Source organism: Ptychodera flava, chromosome 5 (assembly GCF_041260155.1).
Source record: "Ptychodera flava strain L36383 chromosome 5, AS_Pfla_20210202, whole genome shotgun sequence".
Lineage (NCBI taxonomy): Eukaryota > Metazoa > Hemichordata > Enteropneusta > Ptychoderidae > Ptychodera > Ptychodera flava.
Window position 1 is genome coordinate 23,255,730 of NC_091932.1, and position 23,514 is coordinate 23,279,243.

The 23,514-nt window shown below is 36.9% G+C and overlaps 1 protein-coding gene across 1 annotated transcript; it reads left to right on the top strand.

The window, feature by feature from the left end:
* Window positions 1–3,862: 3,862 nt before the first annotated feature.
* LOC139133587 (protein jagged-1b-like) lies at window positions 3,863–22,382 on the top strand. The gene is made up of 14 exons (XM_070700319.1): window positions 3,863–3,994; window positions 7,389–7,523; window positions 8,057–8,227; window positions 8,927–9,187; window positions 9,385–9,747; window positions 10,295–10,540; window positions 10,874–10,987; window positions 17,876–18,010; window positions 18,615–18,785; window positions 19,296–19,556; window positions 19,757–20,122; window positions 20,999–21,244; window positions 21,719–21,832; window positions 22,186–22,382. The coding sequence occupies exons 1-14, from the start codon at window positions 3,895–3,897 to the stop codon at window positions 22,380–22,382; spliced, it is 2,880 nt and encodes a 959-aa protein (XP_070556420.1). The 5' UTR covers window positions 3,863–3,894.
* Window positions 22,383–23,514: the final 1,132 nt, after the last annotated feature.

Below are 23,514 nucleotides of genomic sequence, written 5' to 3' on the forward strand. Positions count from 1 at the left end.
ATCCTGTATTTTACAGCTTGTTTACTTTTTTCACTTTACTCTTACACAGCCCTTTATATTCATCCACAATGTTGATAACTGGTGTGTTTTCCCACATTGTTGGATTCGGCTGGGTCAGCAGCCGTGACAATTTTTTTCACTTGTGAGAGGATGTATCTTCAGGGTAGCGTCCCTCAATCGATTCTCCATGTTGTGGATCTTGCTGCCTCCGAACCATACCTTCGTGTACTTACAATACAAGGTGATCAGTTGTGCTCTCCACCTAATTGTTAGGTCCCTTGCTACCACTTTACCGAGACTCAGGATTCAGAATTCCCTTTTCTTCCTCGTTTTCCCTTGATTCTACTGATAGTCATGGCTTATGGAAAAAAGATACACGGCAGAAAAAGGCACTAGCTTCAACGCCATGGGACGCAGAGTGTGTTCATTACTGCAGCACTACTCGGGCCTCCTTTTAGGTACCATAATGTTTTCGAACAGGGTAAATATGAAGTGGTTTTCTGTATGTACAGACTTCTCGGTTTATAGCAATGGCTGTTCTATTCTGGTATGTTTTCACATATGAGTACAAATGGTATTTTTCTTTGCCGAATGTTTTCTGAAGTGTATTTACTTCAAGATGTTTTAATGACCTTCCAAAGAGATTTATGTACCGCAACAGCTATGCATGACCTTATCATCTTTTATAATACCTTTAATTAAATATTTCGTACCAGCGTAGACAGTGGTCTTAATAGAAAACAGGCTAGGTCGATCACTACTCAAATGTCAATTTCTCATTTCTCATTTCTTCTACTAATTTTTCCCTTTTTATTTAGTTTATGCATTGAAAAATAATATCTTTACCCAGAGCCAAATGTTGTGCCAACTGTTATGTGAGCCTACTTTCCCATAAGTAGAGTCGTGTCATTAGAGTCTCAGTTTTTCTTTTAGTTTGGAGGTGTTACAATTATTCACCCTTTCGTCAATAACAGCCTGTTACTTAAGCAATAATCTACCCCCTCCCGGCCCATAATGGACGAAAGCAAACGTTGCACAACATAATGTACGACCGAAGCCGAGTACATTATGGGATGGAAAGTTTGCTTGAGTCCGTTATGGGCCGGGAGGGGGTAGATTATTGCTATTATTTTTAGCTTTGGCAATGTCAGTGAATTTGCAAATGTAGAAAACGAATTAAAAAGGAAATTAAAACTGAGTTTGAAGCCAGTGAGCATCGTCCGGCATGATCGGCCCTGAATCTGTATACTGTATACATTTACATGCACTCCACACTGCACCTCACTAAGCACAAAATAATGAGCAGCACTGTAACGGTTCAATTTGGAAATAAAAAACGATGTATTTTCGAAGGAAATGAAAAGGAATTGCATCCCTACCGTCTATAACGAACTTGAAACATCACCTTTCAATATCACGCCATTCAAAAATCCGACACGGTGAACTGCAATACTTTAAGAAAACGGAATGTTAATGCATCGACATTCGCATGATCAGCGAGCTGCATGGTATCAGCTGATCGAAACGATCATTATTATGTCGCTAGTAGTACAACATTCAATTGCAAACGATATCAACATATTTCAACAATGTTATTCAAACGTTTAAATTTCATTAATAATTGTGTCTATAAATTTAATTTTCGATGGCTACTTGAGAAGAGCTATTTTATTTCGATGAACGGGAAAACTCGACGTAAACGGGTGCTTGAAAGGTACAGTTGACAAACATACTGGAGGGTCTCTGTCGCGATGTCAAGAACGTGGGGCAAGGAGAAACCACAGACAAGGAGAAAAAACGATGCATGAAAGTTGTGTCCGATTACAGTTAGTGCAACAGAACTAGGTGGCCGAGATGTTGGATTAACGAAGAGTCCACGGTAGTCACGATTGTTGGCAGTAGCTGACCTTGAACCGACACTTTGAATTTCTCCGTAGTAATGTCCGTGGACGCTTTCGGTCAAGGTTGATGACAGCTACCGTTGTTGGCCCGTTATGGCTGGTTCGAGTAGCGTTTCGCACATGCATCGTTTACATGGCCATTGCCATACATAATATGCCATGTGTCGCCCTGTATCGTCTGGGAATTTGCAAGCGTACTGAGTTCTGATTCACCTATACATCAACGAAGCGAGCCATGCTGTAAACAACGTAATACTAATAGTAGTGGTACAGTGCACTACATGCAGCGTATCGGAAGGCCGACGGGGACTGAATGCTGTGCGCGAGCCAGACAGAGCAGACGACAAGTGCATGATAAATCGTACGGTAAGACATTATTATCGATATTGTGCACCATTATCAAGATTTGTCGTTTTGTGTATTACATGGTTTATCCCATACTTTCCCTCCTTTTAAGTGCGGAGTCCTTTTTTTTCAAAAAAACTCATATTGTTATGCTCGCTGTGGGGCCGCAATGCTGAATAATCGGATACATTATCAATAATACTCAAGGGGTATGACGTCACAAAATTCACTGGTATTGACAAAGCTATAATATAATACTACATATACTTCAACAACAGGACTTCCAACAACCAATCAGAGGTTTGGGACGTTGGAAATCTACTTGCCTGTAGGTAAAATCAGTATTGTTTAAAACAGTTCAAGATCAAGTTTTAGGACAGCAACTATACGCAACGGCTGCAGTTAACTTCGACGTTATTGTTTAATTTCGCTAAAAATACGATTTCTCAAGTTACAAGTTCTAAAGTTATAAGGAGAAATTAATGTTTTGTTATTTGCTATTTAGAAATGTTGTAGTGAAGTACAGGAAGCTGTAAGATCAATCGATGCGCTTCCATCAGACTAACATTTTCCGTTTCACTCTGCTTAAAATCATTGTGCTTTCTTTTTATTCCGTACATTGTTATAAAATTAGGTAGATTTTCCTTCCAAGAGGGTCTTTTATCTCTGTTGTGGAGTGAGGTCCCAAATCGATTCGTGTTCACCCCTAATAGAAAAACATGGGTCCTCAATTAGATCATAAAGCCTCTTTCTCTGCGGTATTAACAAAGTAGATGGTTGTCAAACAGATTCCTTTGTAGGTACAATGTAGAATACTGGTTTTCAGATTTTCTAAAATTTCATGTAATAGAGCTGTGTTCTCCTCTACCGCTACTGTTGTAATGAAGCAGACTGTGGTAGCGTAGTCACATACAGTCTTTGGCGTGTTTTGGCCCCAAAAGATTAAGGCAAGATGAAAGGAGTTACTTGTGTGGGTGAATTCTTTGTAAGACTGTTACTTTGTCCCCATTTTGTGGCCCATGTTGATGGATTCTACGGTCAAAGACATGTTGATCATTGTGAGGGATATTGTTCTGTGCGGCAGTTTATTTGTCACAATTTTGTGGCCTACTTGACGTATGTCACTTGGCCGAGTGCGCACGCATTGTAATCGTCAAATTTGGCAGGTAAATTTATCACGTCAACATATTTTACAGGTGTCATACCTCAATGTGTGCTAATGATCCGCCTGGGAATGTCAAATCGCAGGCTCTACTTATACAAGTTCATTCGTAATCATTGGAGTAATATCATCCATTTATACTAAGTTGTGCACTCCTCTGTAGAATCATTTTAAATAGAGTGGCATACCGAATGTATATAAAACCAGCTCCCCAGTAGACTAATCAGGTGACAATGTGCAAATTGTTTCATCAAAAGTTGAGCGTGTTTACATTTGAACTGGGTCTTCACTCTGACTAGTTGGCAGTATCAAGATATGACCAATGACATTAGATAAACACAAAAGAGGAATTAACAGAAAAACACCATATATGATTTACTGTTACGTGCAAACGGATTATTGTGAAGTACACTTCACGACACGGTGCATGTGCTGACTCAGTACTTGTTTGCCTGCTGTTGGAAGCTGAAACGCACAGAATCCGGTATGAAGGAGGTTTGGTGTCCAAAAGTTAGTTTTCGGAACCCTCAATTCGTACTAATACTGACGGCTTTAATCGGTATCATCTCCTGCATTCATGGTAACAGTAAGTGTCATTCTCTAATTATTTTGATGAAAACTATATTATTCTTCTCATTTGCATATTTAAGCGAGGCAATGATAAAGCAATTAAGGAACTAAAGTACAATTTGCTGTATATTTCCAAAATCCTCTTACAACAAATACCATCCAATCTCCGGGGATGTGTTTCAGATTCTCTTAACTAAACTATACGGTCTTTGCCAATTTCACCATTTCTTGCCCTGATCAATTCGGTAGATTACATTTGCAACAACCATATCTAAGATAGAGCCAAAAAAATTATTATTTGTTCTGATCTCAGTTGAACTTTCAGTGTCAATGTTTGGCAAACGCTCTGTGACCACACTTCGGTAAGCATTTTTACATCCGAAGGTGCATTTGATTTTAGACCATCTTATTGAAAAATGCAAACCGACACAGCCCGTGATGCTTCGGGGAATGTGAAAATGTTTTATGTGGAGAACTTGAAGTGAGATCCATTGCAAACATGAAATTCCTTTGTATAAATTCTTATCAATAGACGTTCAAAAACCTTCATGTAGACAAGTATAGAAGCTTTGACTGATGACTGTAGGTAGATATTCATTTACAAGGCTGGTGCTCGGTCAGTATGGAATGTATGCAAATAACAGAAATTTTACAAACTCTGCTGAGTATATACCGTAATTTCAGAATTGTGTACACTCTACGTCATCGTGTCAATTAGACAATATCGGAAGAAAAAGAGAGAAGAAAAAATAGAAAATTGTCGTTGAGTTATTAGTGTCCGAAACTATTCCAGGGCCCACTTGCGTTTTGAAGCAAGATTCGTGTCGTAAATTATGATAAGGTGGACGATATGGGGAAGAGCTGCGATCTCGTATGATTTTCTAACTACCAACTAGCTCTACATTAACTCGAACATTGTGTTCACATTGACATTTCTTAACGCTAGTATCATGAACGCTTTAGAGAAGTGTTATGACCTCGGTACCATTGATATCGAGATATTTATAGCTGAGCATTGTTTTATTTATCCATGGTAATATTACAGTTTATGGAACTGTATTTTTAAGCTGCTTTACACTTCCCGTGATAACCTGCCTTACTGAGAGATCCTTGTGTGTCATAATGACAAATACTACTTTGACACTTAAGCAAAAATGTACCCTCCCGGCCCTCAATGGACGAAAGCAAACTTTGCACATCATAATGTACGAGGCGATGTAGAAAACGAATAAAAAGGGAAATTTAAGGCGAGTTTAAAGTCAGTGAGCATCGTCCGGCATGATCGGCCCTGAATCTGTATACGGTATACATTTACATGCACTCCACACTGCACTGCACTGAGCACGCAATTTCAACACATAAACTTTTACGGTTCGATTTAGAAATAAAAAACTATGTCTTTTTGAAGGAAATGAAAAAAGTTTGCATCCGTACCGTCTATATCGAACTTGAAACAAAAACTTCCAAAACCATGCCATTTAAAAGCTGAAGCATGGTTGAATGCCAGGCATAAAGAGAACTGAATGTTCATGCATCGACGGCAGGCTGCACGGTATCAGCTGATCGATAGGATCAGTATGAAAGCGCTAGTATACCAATCGTTGTACCGACCTGTACACACTGTACCAAAAAATATCGTTAGCGTTCTGTGCAGTTTCATCGGCGGGAAATATGATAAGGGAAATATAATAGCGTCCAAGCTGTCAGTGTACGAGTGTGTTTCTCAAAGGGAGCGCAGCAAGACTGATGTTGACTGTGGCACAGTGACCGTCGTAGTACAGCTTTCAATAGCAAACAACATCAACAGAGTTCAACAATGTTATTCACATGTTTAAAGTTCATTACAGTGGATTTCAAAATAGCATGGAAATACAACGTGCTTGGGTCATTAGAAAAGCGTCTGGCGATAGAAAATAACGCCACCTGCAAACGTTCTCCTTCGCTAAATTTTGCAAAAATTTGACCCAATTTTGCAATAATTTAACCCAAAAGCCATCGCTTTGCAACTACCTAACAAATAGTCCCAGGGGTTATCTGCTAATTTGGTCAATATCTTTCAGATTATCGTAAGTATTGCAGGTTTAATGTCTGACACCCAAAAAATAGACGAAGCAAATGGGAGAGTTTTGGAGATTTTATAAACCGATTTGAGAGAATTTTTGTTTTTGAATGTATTATTCCTTGTCCTCCTCGATAGACGTGCTCTGTGGTAACACTCAATATCCAATTGTTCTTGGCCTTATTGTGCTTTCATGATTCTCCTACATTTTCGGCTAGAATACTGCTCCTGTGTATAAACCATTTTATCTCACTCAATGTATTATATTATTTTTACATTGTACTATATTTGCAAAATTAAGGTTGTGCCGTACATGCCACTATAACTAAGATGTTACACATACAATACCATCTCACAGATTTTGATATATCCTGAATCTAAAGACATGCAGTCAAATATCACCTTATGCACGACTATCTTCTTTTATCACAAACAAAACAAAACAACAAACAACAAGAACAACACAAATCATCAGTATGCAAAACTAAATGATATCCTCAGTTATAATGGCAGATGTATATGAACAGAACGGGCTGTAATTTTATCTTTTTAGGTTCATTTACATACTAATGTAAAACATTTATTTTCCCCTAGAATCCTTTACTCATTTTGTGTCTGACTCAATAGTATAATACTTCGCAGTTATATTTTGCATTCTTTATGTCTTGATGTATATAATCGTTCTTTTATTTCGAATTAAAGCGCAGGGGAGCGGGCATCGATTGCGCGAGTAAGGACTTTGTTGTTTGAGGACTGTGAATGTAATTGACAGCAACATTTGACAGAAATAGGGTTAAAGACATGTTTTGTAATGCAGGGGAGGACTAATGGTAATAATATTTATGTAGAAAGAGGCAAGGGGAAAGTTCCTCCTTGAAACATCAATTAAATATATGATATCACCAACAGCTTCCTCTTTCGTCTAAGCATATTTTAATGCACTTCAAATACTTTAGAATAGCATTTTTCTACATACAAACCTCTTTTCCAAGTGTCTCTTTGTCAGCTGGTCTGTTGATTCTGAATTGTTAAGCGTATCCACCCGTAATAAGAAAGTTATATGTTAAATGGCATGTAGATAATGGTATTTCAGCTTGACGGGGGTACAATTATGACAATTGTATCGTTGACAACAGTAAATTTAAGCTATTTTAGTGACGTGGTTACCTTGCGCTTAATTTCATGCTATTAACATGCAACTATGACAAGATTTTCCCAAAAGGAGTCGAGGTAAATTTGAGCTGTTCCGACATTTGGAAATGGCACTATATTGATAATCGATGTATCCTTTTCTAAGGATGAATAACGTAAATAGCCTACAATTCTCTTACATTGATTATCTGAATTTTAGACGCCTTGGTGCGACTCAGAGGCGGGAAGACTCCATTTGAGGGTCGCGTGGAGGTTTTCATGAATGAACAATGGGGAACTGTTTGTGACGTAGGATGGAATATCAATGATGCGGATGTCGTTTGTAAAGAAGCCGGTAAGAGATATTATCATAATCATTACGTTACATTGATATGTTGACTCGGAGAAGTGTAGATATTTTTTGCAGTACACAAATAAATCCTTTTCATTTATGCATCAGGAAACCCCTCTCCTTTGAGACTTCAGAGATGTTTTGACTCCTTGGAATTTAATTATGTGCCATATTTGAAAATACCACTCAACCATTGAATTCAGGCTTATGAGTAGGCGTGTATCTGAGAAACCATACTTAAGTTGCAACTCCGAAAATGTTCAGTTATTAAAATATATGAGTTTGTTGATTTGTTGCTAATGTTTGAAAAAGCTCTGTGGCCATGCTGTCGTAAGCATTTTCACTTAGTTACATTTAAGTTCAGAGCGTCTTATAAAAATAAATGCAAAAATTATACAGTTGAAGAGGCCGCTACTAGTTTTCCAAAGGTTTGTTCTTTGTTACAAAGCGACTTAGTTTGTGTATGCAAAAAGTCAATCTTCTATCTGGTGATCTTTTTAGAGTGGTTAGTAAGTCCAAGATTTCTTTTACTTCAGGTTTTCCTGGTGCAATGCGTCCAGCTACGTTAAACCCTGAAAAGAAGGCGAGACAAAAGTTGATGACAGATGTAGAATGTTCAGGTTATGAAGAAAGTATATTTCAGTGTGAATATAAAACCGAAATGACTGACTGTAGCAATGAGGACGATGCTGGGGTCTACTGTAATTGTGAGTATCTCAGTACTTTAACTTCTCAGAACTTTGACATTAAATTTTTAGTGTTCGTTACAGTAGAAACTGCAGAAGTATATTAGAGAAAATTGGACACTGCAATTATCAACGTCCTTTAGGGTTACGGAAAAAGTATGCCTACGGTAAGTTGATAAATGTAAGTTTAAAAAGATATTTGAAAATTTTAAAATATTAATTTGAAAGCTTACCCGAAAATATTTTTCTTTTATCTACTGAAAATAATAGATATAAATACACAAAATCGCGGTAGAAGTGTTTATATTAACCATTGTACCATTAGTGTTTTAATGCGGATTGTATGTATGAGCATCTAAATTATAGATTGTTTAAACAAAATACAGGGCTATGTAGTCATCAAGGTCTCCAAGTTTGATTTCTTCATATATTTCACTTAATTGCACAACAGTTGATTGTTTTCCTACAAAGAATCTATATTTACGGTTTCATGTAGGTTTTCAGCTGCTCGATCTCTTATATGTTTCAACAAAGTTACTTTTAATATACGAACGTAAGTATTGCTTAAGTAACGTGAATCAACATTACTTCTTTGCACTGAACATGGTGTAAAGAGATTAATAATGTGCAAAGTAATAACTCTACTTTCGTTTGAATATTTGCACAATTTGGTTTAATTAATTTGTGATAAATGACGATTACTGGCTGTGTTATATCAAGTTCCAGGATATAAAGGATGTTACGATAGAAGAGTATGTCAGAAAGACAAGACAAATCACCCGGATATGACAATACAAATGTGCTTGAAGCATTGCCGAGACAACAGCATGAACTACGCTTGCCTAACAGGACAGAATTGTGAATGTGAAATTAATTTCCCTGATGATGAATTTAAATTTGATAACTGGAGCTGTGATGAGGCTTGCCCAGGAGACGAGACACAAGCATGCGCTGGATTCAATAAAAGTGCTGTTTACGAAAGTAAGTATATGCAGGAATCGACAATGTGCTAGGTAATGGCATTTGTGCTTGAGGTAAAGAAGTAAAATATTACCAAATGTTGATTGAAAAACACTTTTCTATTTCGAAACATTACTCAAAGATCTTAGTTTTGACAAAACTGATGACGAATGGCTGCAAGAGATATCGTTGTCAGTATTTTGTTTTCTGATCTACAGCTACACTGGGAGAGTGTGGACGTACTGACATTACAGACGAAGAGGGTTGGATAGTATCTCATGAATTTCCCGGCGACTATCCCGGTTGGGATGACTGCAACTGGCACGTTGAAGTGGAACCAAGTAAAGTTATCAATGTAACACTGAGGATGCTGTATCTGGGTGCAGGCGGACTTTACAATGACCAGGTGTCTTTCTATAACATCGATGGTAGAAGCGAAAATAAAGTGAAACTTACTCAAAACAGCGGAATACAAGGTGTGATGGACTTTTGGGTAGGATTGACGACCGATAATTCCTTGCGGGTTGAATTCACAACAAGCCGGTACTACCATGATAAAGGTTTTGCTATGTTCTACAAAGGTAACGTCTTCTGCTGCTAGAAAAGTGACCAACGCATGTATTGTTAATATGAATACATCTTATTGTTACAGTACTTTTATCGTATCAGACGAAAAGCGAGACAAAGATGTATTGAACTCATATGACACGTAGCGCTAAAGAGGTGCCTTGAAAGTTAAAAGTATAATTAGTATTGTAAATATTCTGTCAAGCTGTATTTTTGATAAGATCAGCTTTTACGTCATGATTAGCATATGTTTTAACGATAACGTTGTACTTATTACATCAGTATCTGTTGCAATTGCCTCAGTTTTCTCTCAAATGAAATTCTCTCTGTTCATAACATGACGTCTGAAATGTAATATCATTTTAAATGATAAAATGCAAACTTAGTGAAACTATTTTGTTGAAATAGCGGTATCTTTGAAGTGTAGGCTGTATACAAATGAGTGGCTAGTTTCAATTCATTGATTTCTATTACATCGTTTTCTGTGAGAAGTTGAAATTATACTTCATGAAATATAGGTATTGCTGTTCATATAATGATATCTTACTGTTTTTCCGGAAGCTTTTTTGCCTGGAGAGTGCGACATTAACATTTGCCAAAACAGCGGAACATGTTACGTAGAAGATGGAGAAAAGATGTGTGTGTGTAGAGAAGGTTGGAAAGGTCCAACATGTGAAGAAAGTAATAACGTGTGCCTTAGTAATCCATGTGTTAACAATGGCACATGCGGCTCCATTAGTATTGGCGAAAATGACACCTTTTATTGTGAGTGTTCCCCCGGTTTCGCTGGCTACACCTGTGAACACAGTGAGTTATTAAAGTAATATCATACTTCCGTTCTTTATAAATAATGTCTGTATCATTTCTACAGAGCATCGTTCTAGTCATACGTATGTCATTAAATTGATCCTAACCCAACGTGCTTACCTTTACCAAGTGATATATCAACCCTGCCATTGTCATTAATTGAATTGTTCCTCTGTGACATTTAAGGCCCAGCTGTAAAATAAACCACGTACAGTAGCGTCTTTACATGGATGTAAATGTATAATCAATTTCTTTGAGCACTCGTCAAACGAAACCTGTAATACTTAATAGAGAAAGCCGTCGATCCGAATTATTTGCATTGTTTGTTCACAGGAATTACATGTGAAAATATGACATTTTGCGAAAACAATGGAGTTTGTAGACAGGAAAATGATACTGCTTTCTGCGAATGTGAACCAGGTTACACCGGACCCTTCTGTGAAAACCGTGAGTGGATACTCTATATTATTAGCCTTACTTTTGCAATTGTGATTATTGCAAGTTTGTTCAATCATTATGATAATCGATATCATTATATGTTCTTCATGACAGTTAAGTATTGCATTTTTAGAGCATCGTGATTCTATAACTTAGAAACATGTTTTACCAACACATTGCATGTACATACTCTATTACGCGTTCTGTTTATTTTTTTTCAAATGTCTTTTGTTTGATTTTATACAAACTTGCTTAGATGGCGAAGTATAAAGTAATAGTAGGCCATGTATACAAGTGCTAATCCAAGAAGGTAGAATGCTTAATCATTTTTACAAAATACTCTTGACATGTTCATGTATCTGTCTATTTTGGATCTAAGTGCCACAGAAGTACTTCTTACAATATCGGAAACAAGTGCGAGACTGGAGCGAGAAAGTGCCGCTCTCTCGCAATTGGTGAGAATATCTTGTCATTCTTTCTGCCACTGGTGAGAATTCAAAAATTCTCACCGGTGAGCAGAGAGCAATCTACTCCATTGTGAGATAATAGATTCTCACCGGTGAGAATGGAAATTCTCACCAAGCACAGAGTGGTAATTTTATCTTGAGAATGAAATATGATAATCATCATTGGTGAGAATCAACCAGACTCATTGTTCACTGGTGAGAATTAATCAGATTGATTCACACCAGTGAACAACAAGTCTGGCTGATTCTCACCAATTAATGGTGAGTCCGGTTGATTCTCACCAGTGTATAATGAGTATGATACATTCTCACTGTGAAAATTACCATTCTCACCGTGCTTGGTGAGAATTTCCATTCTCACCGGTGAGAATTTGTTTTCTCACCAAGGAGTTCATTTCTCACTGCTCACCAGTGAGAATTGTTTTATTCTCATTGGTGAGCAATGAGAATAACAAGAGATTCTCACCAATGGGAGAAAGTGTCACTTTCTCTTTCCAGTCTCGCAATTTTTTGCTAAAGTGTTACAACAAAGCCTCGCATATGGAACTTTGCCGCGATAGAGTGACATCAGACCAGGGCATGGGATTTGTGCTAATCACTTCCCACTAGGCTGGATACTGCTGTTCTTTCAGCCAATTAGAGGTCCTGATGTCAGGCATTTCTGTTTGTGAACTTGTTTACTTTTCCTCTTTGGTGGTATATGCTGTTCTGTGGCATCCTATATTCATCCACAGTTTTTCCCCAATCGCTGTTGGGAGGATGTATCTTCAGGGCTGCGCCCGCGAATGTATTCTCCATGTTGTGATTCTTGCTGCGCTGAAACTAAACAGTTTTGTAGTCAATAGTCTTTTTATTCGCATTTTCCTTTGGTTTTACCGTGGGACAAAATGACTGCAATGCAGCGCTAAAATTAAAAAAAACTGCTTTTCTTGTAAGATAATTTTGCTTTATCAAGATACACTAAACGATTGGAAAATAGTTTGATATCTAAATCATTCAAAAGTAAACAGTGAAATAGAGAAAAACTTGACAATTCCACTCTACTCTTTATAGGTACTCTTGGAAGTAGTTTTACATAATGATTGGCAGCTGCACCTTTCGTTCATTTGCATCTAAGTGAAGTAGCCTCGGCGTAGGATTTGCATATATACATGTGAAATGAGATTGTAACGAGATGTTTTCACGTGTCGAAGCGGTTCTCGATCGGACAGTTCTGCACGACGTTACACGACATAGACTTTTAGTAGTATTGTATCGTAGTATCTTCCATGTATACAGAACAATGCGTCAAGTTTGGTCAAGTCAATCAAGATACATAACCCCATTACAAAAGTTCATTAAATATGCAAAATGACTGAGGTAAAAATGTTTAATAAATCATAGTATCTTCAACATATGTAGCAAGTTCGTCAATTTGATTGAGTCAATTAATATTAATATTCCTAATTAACAAGTTGATTTAAAACGCAAATTAGTACCTAAATTTCATGTCAAACTTTTATGTCTTTCATTGGGACAAATCCTTGTGTGATCACACTTGTAGCAAATCTCATCCAATTCTGTGCAGCCGTTCTCATTGTATGTCAGTTGTGTTCTAAAATAATTAATTGAGCAAATGGGTATGAAAAATGCTGGTCACACAAACCAAAATCTAATCAGTTTTTGCCATTAGCTTATGATAGTTGTCTACCAAATCTGACCTGAATCTGTTCAGGCGTTTTAGAGTTATCGTGTAAACAGGCAGACGGAAAGACAGACAGAAAGACAGAGACATACAGATAGACATACACAAGGACATCGCTAAGATATTAGCTCACATGTTTGAAAACCTGAGGTAAAATGAAATTTAGCTCCTAAGCAGACTAATCAGGTGACATTATTTCAATTGATTATTGAAAATTGAGTAAGCTTTGATTACATTGGACTAGGTCCCCGCTCTGAATGGCTTACCACCTGAGGATATGGGCAATGACATTAGATAATCATCAGTGTTTCCGTTAACGCAAAATCCTGTGTATTTTACGCAAAATTGTTCTGAAATACATAAAAAAATCACGACTGCGTAAACTAATACGCATTGAGAAATGCCGCCCCATGACACGGATGTAAATAGCCCGCACTACATTGCCTGAACGGTGGTTCAATGCAGGACAAAAATAGAACATATGCACCTGCTTGCAAGTGACATTTATCATGATATTGCAACATTTTAGACTTTAGCGGACCGCAACTTCTTATGCAACATTGTATTTCATAATCACAAAGCGTGATGTCAATCAGTTACGTTCTGTACAGATAATGACACTACATGCAAAAAAAAAATTGAGAATCGATCGAGTTTACGTTGTTGGTAACAAAATACAGTTAATGGTCATAATGCTGCATGTTATTTGGGAAGTGTTTGCGGGTGATGATTTTGACTCTGTCAGGGTTGCATTCTTGAGGTCCCACTGGATTTTTACTAGTATCTGCTTTTTGTTGGCCCTTTGAAAACGCTATTTTCGTAGTCAAAAAGGACTTTTTTTGAACATGAAGTCATTAGGCTGCTCAGCGATCATGTACGAGACACGCATCATGGCATTGAAAGCGTTCAGCTACATATACCTTGAAGCCCCCAGGCTACTGTTTTTTGTTAATAGAGCATGTGCATTAAAGGAACCCCAGTTTGACAGAAAAGACTGGCCAACTTACTTCAGATATTGATTCCTACCATACACATTGTTGATACATTTTACGCAAATAAAAACACAGTTGCGTAAAATCGTACGCAAGTTTTTAACTTGTAACGGAAACGCTGAATCATAACCAGGTATGCAAACTGAAATTGCTCACGTGGTATACAACAGGTTCATTACATATTAATAGGCGTCACAGAACAATCAGATATCTGTAAGGTCATTATATGTAGCAGGTTTCATCAACTTTTGCACAGTACCCTCGGCGTATAATCACTGATTACAAAACTTCATTTTTTAAATATGGAAATGAACGGTTTATTAACTTGACACTTCTCAATGCTTTATGGGACAATTAGATGTCTATCAGATCAACATCTGTAGTTCGTTTCATAAAAATTTAATGTTCTAATTTTGGAGTAATATCACTAATTTGCATATTTCATTACATATGCAAATGATCCCTTAATTAACTTGATACTGCTCAGAGCTTCATGCAACAATTAGATATTTATCTATCAATATCTCTAGCAGGTTACATCAATTTTATGTGCCATAATTTTAGATGCATATCACTAATTACAAACTTCATTGAATATGCAAATGATCCTTAATTGACTTCTCACTACTAAATGTTTCACAACACAGTCAGATATCTTTTGGATCAGTATCTGCAGCAGATCTACTCAAATATGTGCAGTTATTTTGGAGTTGTGCGACAAATTACAAATCTTCATTGAATATGTAAATGAGTTATTTATTAACTTGCTCAGTGCTTCATGTGACTATAAGATATTTACCAGATAAATATCCTTGGTAGGTTTCACCAAATTTAGTGACGTAATTTCAGAGTTATATCACTAATATCAGAAGAAAAAAGAGAAGAAAGATCAGAATATTGTCATTGAATTATTGGTGTCCGAAACTTCTCCCGGACCTGTTCATTGTTTGTGTCGTAAATTATGATGATATTGACGATATTAGGAACTACGTGATTTCCTAGCGATCATCGAGCTCAATATTATCTCTAACATTTGCTCGCTAGAGTCATAAACGCTTAAGAGTAGTAACATGTTTTATAACATTTTTAAGAGATAGTTAGCGTTGAGCTTTAGTATTGAGAATTTTTGTATTTGTTTCATAGGAAAATCGCAGTTTAGGGAACGGTTTTATTAGTCGGCTTTATGCTACGTGTGATAAGCTGGATTACCGAAAGATCCTTGTGTGTCAGAATGACAAACGCTATTTTTGCTAGTATCAAAATATAGTAAAACCGCTATCGCTTTGCATAGCCAACTACCTGACAAATTGTCTCAGTGTTTTTCAGTCAAAGTTTATGATCCTTAAGACGATTTGTAGGTTTTGTGGGATGAAAATTTCTGACAACCAATGAATAGACTAAGAGGACAGAAGATAGAACATTTTGTTTGGAGATTATTATTCTTTGTCCTCTTCGATACATGTTTTCTGTAGTTACACTCAACATTCGATTGTTCTTGGCCTTATCAAAGAGCTTTCATGATTCTATGACATTTCAGCGAGAATACTCTCGTGCGTATCAACCCCTTGGTGTTACTCTACCCATTACTTATTACATTGTACTATATTTACAAGATCGAGGTGGTGCGGTACATGCCACTATATGATGTTACATTGTCTCACCATCTCAAAAATCTTGGTACAACCCGCATCTAAAGATGTGTTTTGTTAAATGTTGAAGTTGTTGTTGAATCACCGTATGCATGACTATCTACTTTTATCGCCCCTCTCCCCTAAAAGGATCAAAAACATTTGTATGCAATACTAAACAATATAATATTCTCTTATAGGCTGTAATATTACTATTTTAGGTTCATTTACATACTAATGTTAAATGATTCTTCTTTCCCAGAATTCTGCACTCATTTTTGTCTAACTCAATAATATCATACTTTGCAGTTAAATGCATTCTTAAAGTGGCACTCCCACTTGGTAACATTTTTAAAACACATTTTTTTAATGCCAACGGTCGATATTTGACGTGGCGACTGCGCGCGGATCGCGAGATATCGATAAAAACATGTCCTCAAAAAAGTAAAAGTTTGAATTCCGGTGGCCCACCTAAATTCAGCTTCCAAACATCGAACGTTCGGCACTGGGGCCATTGTCAACTAAGCTAAGGAGTACGGTTTACGCTGACGCTGCTGTACGCCACAGTACCACTCGCGTCGGTGATCGGTCATGCCCCGTGGGAGAAAGCCGAGTCTTACTGACTCGGCATAAAAACGAAAAACATAGTTGGCTGATTCCACCAGAATTCGCATAGGTGTCACCGTGACTAGCACAGTTACGTTTGGTTGATACATGGCGGCGGCCGCGTGGTATGCAGACGCGTACCACGTGGCGGCCGCTATGTATCGAACCACACGTAACTATGTGGCAGACAACAAAATGTAGTCATCAGAGGCGGCTAATATTTTACACGTAAAAATGATATCTATGTGGTATTGGTTAAAAATCTAATACAACTGATTGAGATTAATGAAAACGACAAAAACTAAGGAGAAGTTTTTAAAAAACTTACCTGAGGTAAAGGCATAATGATGTATATAAAGTCTTCGCAGTGGGAGGTAAATTAATTGCGTCATTCGAACGTTTTTGGACTCCCTAGAATATCGTCCATCAGCACAACAGCAAACCTTCGGGGGATTTTGGGTCATAATTAGAAACGATCGTAAAACTTCGGGATGTGAAAAAATACTCTAGGGAAATGACATGTTTTTATCGATATCTCGCGATCTGTGCGAGGTCGCCACGTCAAATATCGACCGTTGGCATTAAAAAAATGTGTTTTAAAAATGTTACCAAGTGGGAGTGCCTCTTTAATTTCTTGATCTATGTAGTCGTTGTTACTCTAATTATTTTCAAAACATTCCTAGGGTATGTACCACCAGAGGACTTATATAAGTCATAATTAATACATTGTGAATGCTTGTACGCTGCGTGTGGCTTAAACTGAATCTGTCCATCCCTCACGACTGGCATACACTCTAAAGAAAAAAAAAACATTTTGCGAGCAACTTGATATTTGCACGCTTCAAGCATCTAAAAGTCTATTTCGTAAACGACTCTTTCGGGTGGGTATTTTTTCTCATATATTAATGCGGGGAGAGGGCATTGAGTGGGCGAGTAGGGACTAAAACTTTGTTGTTTGTGGATTGCCGATGGAATGGACAGTAACATGTAATAGAGAGTTGAAGACAAATTTTGAAATGGGGGATTAATGGGGATAATGTTTTGTAGGAAGAGGAAAGGGGAAACGTACTACTTAAAACATTGATTAGAGATATCGCCAACAACTTGCTCTTTCCCTAAGCATATTTTAATGCACTTCCAATACTTTAGAATAACATAATTCCATAACCTCTTTTCCAAGTATCTCTTGATCAGCTGGTCTGTTGTTTCTGATTTATAAAGCGTATCCACCAGTAGTAAGAAAATTATATGTTTAACATAATGACACGAAGACAATGCTAATTCATGCAGATGGAGTTGTATAATTGACAAGAAAAAAATTCAGTTATTTTAGTGATATGATTAGCTTGAGCTTAATTTCATGCTATTAATATGCAGCTATGACAGAATTTCTTGAAAGGGCTCGATCTTAGCTGGACCGACTGTTGAAAATAGCACTACATATGTAGGAGATGTTAAGTCTCCCAAGGGGATTAATTATATGGTTTGACACCCTCTATCATTGGTTATCTTAATTTCAGAAGCCTCGGTGCGACTCGCAGACGGGAAGACTCCCTTTGAGGGTCGCGTTGGGGTTTTCATGAATGAACAATTGGGAACTGTTTGTGACGTAGGATGGGATATCAAAGATGCAGAAGTTGTTTGTAAGGAAGTCGGTAAGAGGAATAACTAAAACTATTCTGTGGCAGGGACATGTTAGCTCAAAAAGTGCATACATGTAATGCAGTACACAAATAAAGCATATTTATATGCACCAGGATACCCCTTTCCTTTTAGCCTTTGAAGTCCCGTTTGTTGAAACTGTTTGCATAGATATTACCACAGAAACAATCCAGGTTTTGAGAGATGTTTTGACTGTTTGAAATTCCGTTATTGTGTCATCTTAGAAAATGTCACAGTGACTATTTCATATCTTGTTGATGAATTAGGACTATTCGGGCTTTTTGCGGATACAAGAAGCGACCATACTTGCAACTCCGAAAGTCTTCAGATATTTAAATACATGAGGTTGTACATTCGTCCCCAATATTTGTAAAAGTTCTGTGGTGATGTTTTCGTAAGCATTTTGACTTAAGTTACATCTAAGTTCAAAGCGTCTTTTCAAATCCATTGTTAAAATGATAGAGCCTATGGGCATTTAAACACGTCGTCAATAGTCTTCAAAAGTTTAAATTTACCATTTTCACGCTAAAGTTTCACACTATATCTGGTGATCTCTTTATTATTGTTTAGTAAATCCAAGATTACATTTATTTTCAGGTTTTCCTGGTGCAATGCGTCAAGCTACGTTTAACCCTGAAACGAAGACGAGACAAAAGTTGATGACAGATGTAGAATGTTCAGGAAATGAAGAAAGTATATTTCAGTGTGAATACAAAACAGAAACCACTGACTGTAGCAATGACGACGATGCTGGGGTCTACTGTAATTGTGAGTGTCTCAATAATATGGCTTATTAGAATTATTTAGTCTTAGTTACCGTAGCAGCTGTAGCAGTAAAGGGATGATTATACACTGGACTGATAAATATGTTTAACGGTCATGCCTATGGCAAGTCGATGAAAATAAGTTTGCAAAGATTTTCGAAAATTTCAAAATATTTATATTTTCTGTTATCTACTGAAACTAAATCGAAATAAATACACAAATGCGCAGTCCACGTTTTTGTGTGAGCCTCCGTACTATTCGTGTTTTAATACGGGTTGTAAATATAAACATCTAAATTATGAATCTTTAAACAAAATACGCGGTTATGTCAAGCATCAAGGTAACACAATTTCAGTTCGCTTCATAGACTTCACTTCAACTTTGTTGCATTGCACTGAACTTCATATCGAGAGTTTGATAAATGTATAGAGTAATAACTGTACTTTCGTTTAAATATATTTGCTAAGTAATTGATTTGAGGTAAAAGATGATTACTGTCTGTGTAATATCAAGTTCCAGGATATAAAGGATGTTACGATAGGGGAATATGTCAAAAGGAAAAGATGAATCACCCGGATATGACGATACAAATGTGTCTGAATCATTGCCGGGGAAAGAAAATGAACTATGCATGCCTAACAGGACAGAATTGTGAATGTGAAATTAATATCCCTGATGATGAACTTGAATTTGATAACTGGAGCTGTGATGAGGCTTGCCCAGGAGATGAGACACAAGCTTGCGGTGGATTCAATAAAATTGCCGTGTACGAAAGTAAGTAAGAATCAGTAATGTACGAGGTCATTGCGTATGAGATTTCGGTAAAAACAGTGTAATTGTCACCACAAATCATGTTAAATGAAACCTACTCTTGAATTTCGAAATATTACTCAAGCATCTGTCTTGACAACGGCCGATGACAAATGTCTGTAATTGCCATCGTTATGTACGCGGGGTTTTTTTCTAATCAACAGCTACACTCGGAGAATGTGGACGTACTGGCATAACAGACAAGGAGGGTTGGATAGTGTCTCCGGAATTCCCCGGTAACTATCCCGGTTGGGATAACTGCAACTGGTATGTTGAAGCGGAACCAGGTGAAATCATCAATGTAACACTGAGGATGCTGTATCTGGGTGAAGGCGGATGGATCTACAATGACCAGGTGTCTTTCTATAACATCGATGGTGAAAGCGGAAATAAAGTGAAACTTACTCAAAGTAGTGGAATACGAGGTGAAATGGACCTTTTGATAGGATTGACGACTGGTAATTCCTTGCGGGTTGAATTCTCAACAAGCATGAATGATCATGATAAAGGTTTTGCTGTATTCTACAAAGGTAAATGCAATTACTGCTGCTACAATACTGGACAAATCATGAATTCTAGATATGCAAACATCTTTTATTGACACACTCGTCTCGGGTGTAGTGCATTTTTAAGAGTTTTTTTGTACTTATACAGCATTTGCAGAGATAGCTTCAAAGTAATAAAGCAATAGATATTCTGTCAAGCGGTATTTTCATAAAAAAAGCATTTACGTCACAATCAACATTGCTGACCTATCAAAGTTTAAACGATGACGTTGTAGACATACCAGTATATATTGCCCCCGGTTTCTCTTTGCTGTACTTCTCTCATTTAAGTAGCTAATAAACTGCGTTTTGAAAGTAAATTCATTTTAAATGATCAAATGCTAACTAATTGGAACTACCTTTAATAAGGTAGCAGAATATCTGAAATGCAGATTGTATTCAAACCAGTTGCTGGAATCAATTTTTTGCACTTCTGTTGCGAGGAACAATTGCTTTAACGTTTATTCACTGGCTATATCGCATTCAAGATCTCAAATTCGCAATATAGGTAAAAATGAACAAGATTTATACGCAAATCATAGAAACATGCTGTTTTGTGTCCTGTGGTCTCCTTGATAATAAAACACTCAGACACACGTATAACAAGTCTAATAAGTCTAAAACCAACCATAGATCTGTACTCGGATTAAATTTAAGGTTGGTCTTACTATTGTACATTGAACAATGTGTCCTTCCTGTGGAAACCTAGCATTTGCTCACGCTGATAATATATATATATATATATATATATATATATATATATATATATATATATATATATATATATATAATATATATATATATACACGACTTTATATATTTATATGACTATTTATGTATATGTTGCTTTATTCCTTGAAGCTTTTAAACCAGGAGAGTGCGACATTAACATTTGCCAAAACAGCGGAACTTGTTACGTAGAAGATGGAGAAAAGGTATGTGTTTGTACAGAAGGTTGGAAAGGTCCTACGTGCGAAGAAAGTAGTAACGTGTGCCTTAGTAACCCATGCATTAACAATGGAACATGCGGCTCCATTAGTTATGGTGAAGATGACATGTTTTATTGTGAGTGTCCCCAAGGCTACGCTGGCTACACATGTGAACGCAGTGAGTTATTTAAGTTACATCAACTCCCCCTTCATAATCGACGTCTGTATCTTTTCAACAGAAACAGCGTTCTTTACATACGTATTTTGTAATTCGATCCTAATCCTACCTGCTCATCTTTCACAAAGCGACATATCAGCTCTCTTATTGCCATTAAGTGTACGTTTCTGGAGTTCAATTTTTTTGTTTGTCATTTCGTACTAGTCTTCGGATATACCTTGGCAGTCAAAAGTAACCCGTTTGCCATTGCATCCCCAATCATTAACTTTTCGCTTTGCGCCCGTACAATAAACCCAGTACAAAATTTCAAAATTATCCAGCTGGGGCATTTTAAGGAGAGGAACTTTCAATGTTTGTAAATGTAAAAACATTCTGTTCAGATTCACTTCATGACAAATGAAATCTGTAAAACTTACTATGGATACGAAGAAAAAAATCACCGATCTGAATATAACTTGCCTTGTTTGTTCACAGGAATTACATGTGAAAATATGCCACCGTGCGAAAACAATGGAACTTGTAGGCAGCAAAATGTTCATGTTTTCTGTGAATGTGAACCAGGCTTCACGGGAACCCTCTGTGAAACTTGTGAGTGGATATTCTACTTTATTTTTATTAGCCTTACATTTGCAATTGCGATTACTCCGAGTCTGTTCAACTATGATGGAAATCGATATTATTCCATATTCTTTATGAATGATAAATGCAGCATTTTGAAAGCATCGGTTTTTTCATTTACAAACATCTGTAACCAAAGATATTTTTACATACTCTGGTTCGCGCTTTATTGAATCACCAATATTATATGTTGGATTTCTGGCTTAGATTGGTAAGTATAAAGTAATAGCGCGTCATCTAAACATGTTCAAATCCAAAAAGGAAAACACATAGTTAAGCAAAATAATCTCGACATATTTTGATCATGTATCTGCCTATTCTAGATATTGGCACCACAAAAGCAATACTTACAACACAGGCCCCAGTGAACATGTCTACGCATACTGTCGGATTTTCACACCAGTCTTCAACGACATCAAAAACGGGCGAAAACTACAAAGATATGGCAAGATCAAACATAGGTAGTATACTGTTACAAAAAGACTTACTAAAGATCATCGAATATTTAAAATGGGATTGATCTTCACGAGCGAAATATTAGACAGTAAAGGGGATGAGTTTTATTCTGGCTTGTTTTAATTCATCTTGCGCAAATTCACTTAACTATATATGTTGTTGTTACACATTCGAAAACATGCATAACGCTCGATTATTATTTAGATCTTGTTTTATTATGTATGTTTTTGTTCAAAACCCTTAAGTAATTTATCAACTTTCTTATAAAAAGTTCAAATCATACTTCCGTCACGGGACTTTCACACTTTAGAGAACGGGGGTTCGGTGTAATGCGATTAGATCTTTAGCCTGTGCACGTGTTTTAAGTATTTAAGGTCGCTAAGATTTGACGATTTTCTTTCCCCGAACTTTCACTGTAACACCCTGAAAACATGTACTTTTCAAAACAAAGTATGGTACGAGACAGTATATTTCACGAATGTTTAGTGTCTTAGCAATGTCCAATCCAGTCATTGATTATAAAGACACTCTATATTTCCTAAAACTAATTGATATTCTTTAACTACTGCACATTTTTTTCTCCTATGAGCTATGCTGTGAGAACCGTTTTTATGGAGCATTTCCTGTCACTTCGATGTTCTTACATTTAGTATTTGTTTAAAAATTGCATAAAAATACTCTTGATCAATACTTTTGATAAGGTTTGATGAGTAAATGGTGTAAGGTCGTCTGTTAATGAATTTCATCTCAGGCTGAGTTATTAACCAGTCGAATTCATAACACAACGCTAAGTTTTCGGAAAACATTAAAGTTAAAATTGCCTTCGCGGGCGACTTAAAGTTCATTATAGGAATTATTTCGAAAGAAAGGCACTAATCTACTTGCACATAAACGAGTGTATCTTATGTTTCATTCGCACAGCTATAGCTGTTGGTACATCTGTCACACTTACGTCCGGAGGGGTCATCATTACCATTGTCGTAGTCGCAGTTGTTTGCAGGGGGAGGTAAGCCGCTACATTCAGTTTACCATCCCCACTGAGGACATATGGGGTAGATATTATATCTAAAACCACAAAGTTGAGAGGAGTTCATATTTAGAGGTTATTAGTGAATATCGCCTGTTCCTGTGTCGTATCAGCACGAGTATCACTTGTGCTGTGTCTGTCGCGGTACAAATCACACGAACGCTGATAT